Source organism: Myotis brandtii, unplaced genomic scaffold, assembly GCF_000412655.1.
Source record: "Myotis brandtii unplaced genomic scaffold, ASM41265v1 scaffold583, whole genome shotgun sequence".
NCBI classification, from domain to species: Eukaryota; Metazoa; Chordata; class Mammalia; order Chiroptera; family Vespertilionidae; genus Myotis; species Myotis brandtii.
The window spans coordinates 1,607,085-1,608,903 of record NW_005370191.1 but is presented as its reverse complement, the minus strand read 5'-3'; the positions used below and the strand labels follow the sequence as shown (position 1 = coordinate 1,608,903).

The following is a 1,819-nucleotide window of genomic DNA, read 5'->3' as shown; positions in this document are numbered from 1 at the left end:
TTGCGTTTGGAGAGGGTATCTCTGGCCAGGGGCAGACACCCGGCTGAGAGGGGCTGGTGCCTGAGGCAGGAAACGCACGTGGGGCGGCTGCTCCTGTCCAGGTGAGATGGGGGTCAGTCCATGCCCTTCCCACCTGCCCTGGGCCCTATTCAGTAATCTTCTGTGTTGTCCAGCCTGGGCAGTGGCCACAGTTGGAGAGAGGGCAGGTCATCGGGATGAGGAGAGGAGGGAGGGTGATGTCAGGGAGCCCCCTGTGAGCTTGCCTCTGGGTGTGATCCTCCAGTTTGGGCTCTGCCTGGCTGGCTGGGTGATCTTGGACACACCTCCACATGAAGCCCCTCTCTATGCTTCATGTAGAAAATGAGGGGACCCCTTTCTGCATAGGAGGCTGTGAGAGCTCTCGCTGCCAGTTGGGGGCTGTTAGGATGAGAAGATTTCACAGGGTGTGGCAGGACTGTCATGGCCGATGGACCCGGCTGCTCCTCACTCCACGGCCCCTCCCGGGCCCTCCTGGATTTGGGGTGAGGGTGTCCAGGCTTGTCTTGGCAGCAGCAGCTGATTGTTCTCTTCAGACCCCTCCCTAGCAATGCCAGATCTATGGGGCCAGCATATTCTGCCCCAAACCTGTCCAACCAGTTGTTTGGGAGGAGGGGGCACCTGGGAGGGGCAGCAGGAGGTGCCAAAAGCAGCCTCCCCCAGCCCAGCCCAGCCCAGGAGCTCGGAGCTCTGGACGCTGCAGACAGACCCTCTGACAAACAGTTGGACTTGGCGGGCCATGGGGCTCAGCAGGGAACAGTCTGGGCTGCTGATGCCACCGTTGCTGCTGCTGATCTGCCTGCCGCTGGGGACAGGCCTGGGTGAGTGAGAGGGGAGGTGGGGCAGGGGTGCCCGCTGTGCCTCGGGCTTCAGCATAGACCTCAGCTCCCATGCCTCACGGCTGAGGACTGGGTCTTGGGTGGGTCAGGAGAGACAACCCACCAAAGAGGTCACAAGGCAGACCCTGTCCCCCACGCCAGCCTAGGGGAGTGAGCATGCTTCCTCTCTCTCTGGGTTTCACCTCTGTGCACCCTGAGCCTGCACCCCATTTCTCACCAAATGGTCCCCCTTCTCCCCTCCTCGCCCCCCTTCCTGTCCTGACCAAAGTTAAAAGAAGCCTCCAAGGACAGCCCCCAAAGGAGGCTCTCAGAGGGGGGCTGCAGGCATTGGTCACTGTGAGCTCTTAAGCCAGAGGGGCTTAGAGACGCAGCCTCCCTGCCGCCGTGGTCCCCGGTTCCCTCATTAAGCGAGCGTGAGGTCCTTGCTGTGTGCACTGCACCCTGGGCCTGAGACAGAGCTGGGAGCTCAGAGAAAGGAGGGTGCTAGCTCTGAACCCTGGGAGTGAACTGGAATGAAATGGAAATGAATTTAACTGACCTGAATTGAACCCAAAGCGGGCGAGAGGGTCCTGGAGACGTGCACAGAAGCTCACTCATTTCTCCGGGATTTGGGGCTGAAGAGGAGGAGCACCGCTCTCAGGGGGCCCGGGGAGAAGTTAGGGGCTCTGAGCTCCCCCAGCAGCAGGGCCGGGCATGGGCATGGAGCCCAGGCTTCTTGTCCTTCTCAGCCATCCCTGCTTTTCCCGGATGAGGCTGTGAGGGGCCGAGAGGGGTCCAGTTCCAGAGGGAAGGTGCCTTAGGGCGGGGTGGGCGGTGGCCGAGCACTGGGTGGGGAGGAGAGGGTGTGCTAGGCTCTGAACCAGGACACAGCCCCCTTCTTGGTGGCCCACATCCAGGCCTGAGGTCTTGGTGTGGAATTTCCTCTGTCCCTGTCCCCCCGCCCC

At 61.7% G+C, this 1,819-nt stretch overlaps 1 protein-coding gene across 1 annotated transcript in view; it reads left to right on the top strand.

The window, feature by feature from the left end:
- The first annotated feature begins 710 nt into the window (after nt 1–710).
- The window catches only part of LOC102251955 (uroplakin-3b-like protein), a 4,690-nt gene continuing 3,581 nt past the window's right edge, over nt 711–1,819 (top strand). Inside the window, exon 1 of the mRNA XM_014550121.1 lies at nt 711–857. Coding sequence (XP_014405607.1) covers nt 776–857 — 82 coding nt within the window. The 5' untranslated portion in view covers nt 711–775. The remainder of the gene's footprint in view (nt 858–1,819) is intronic.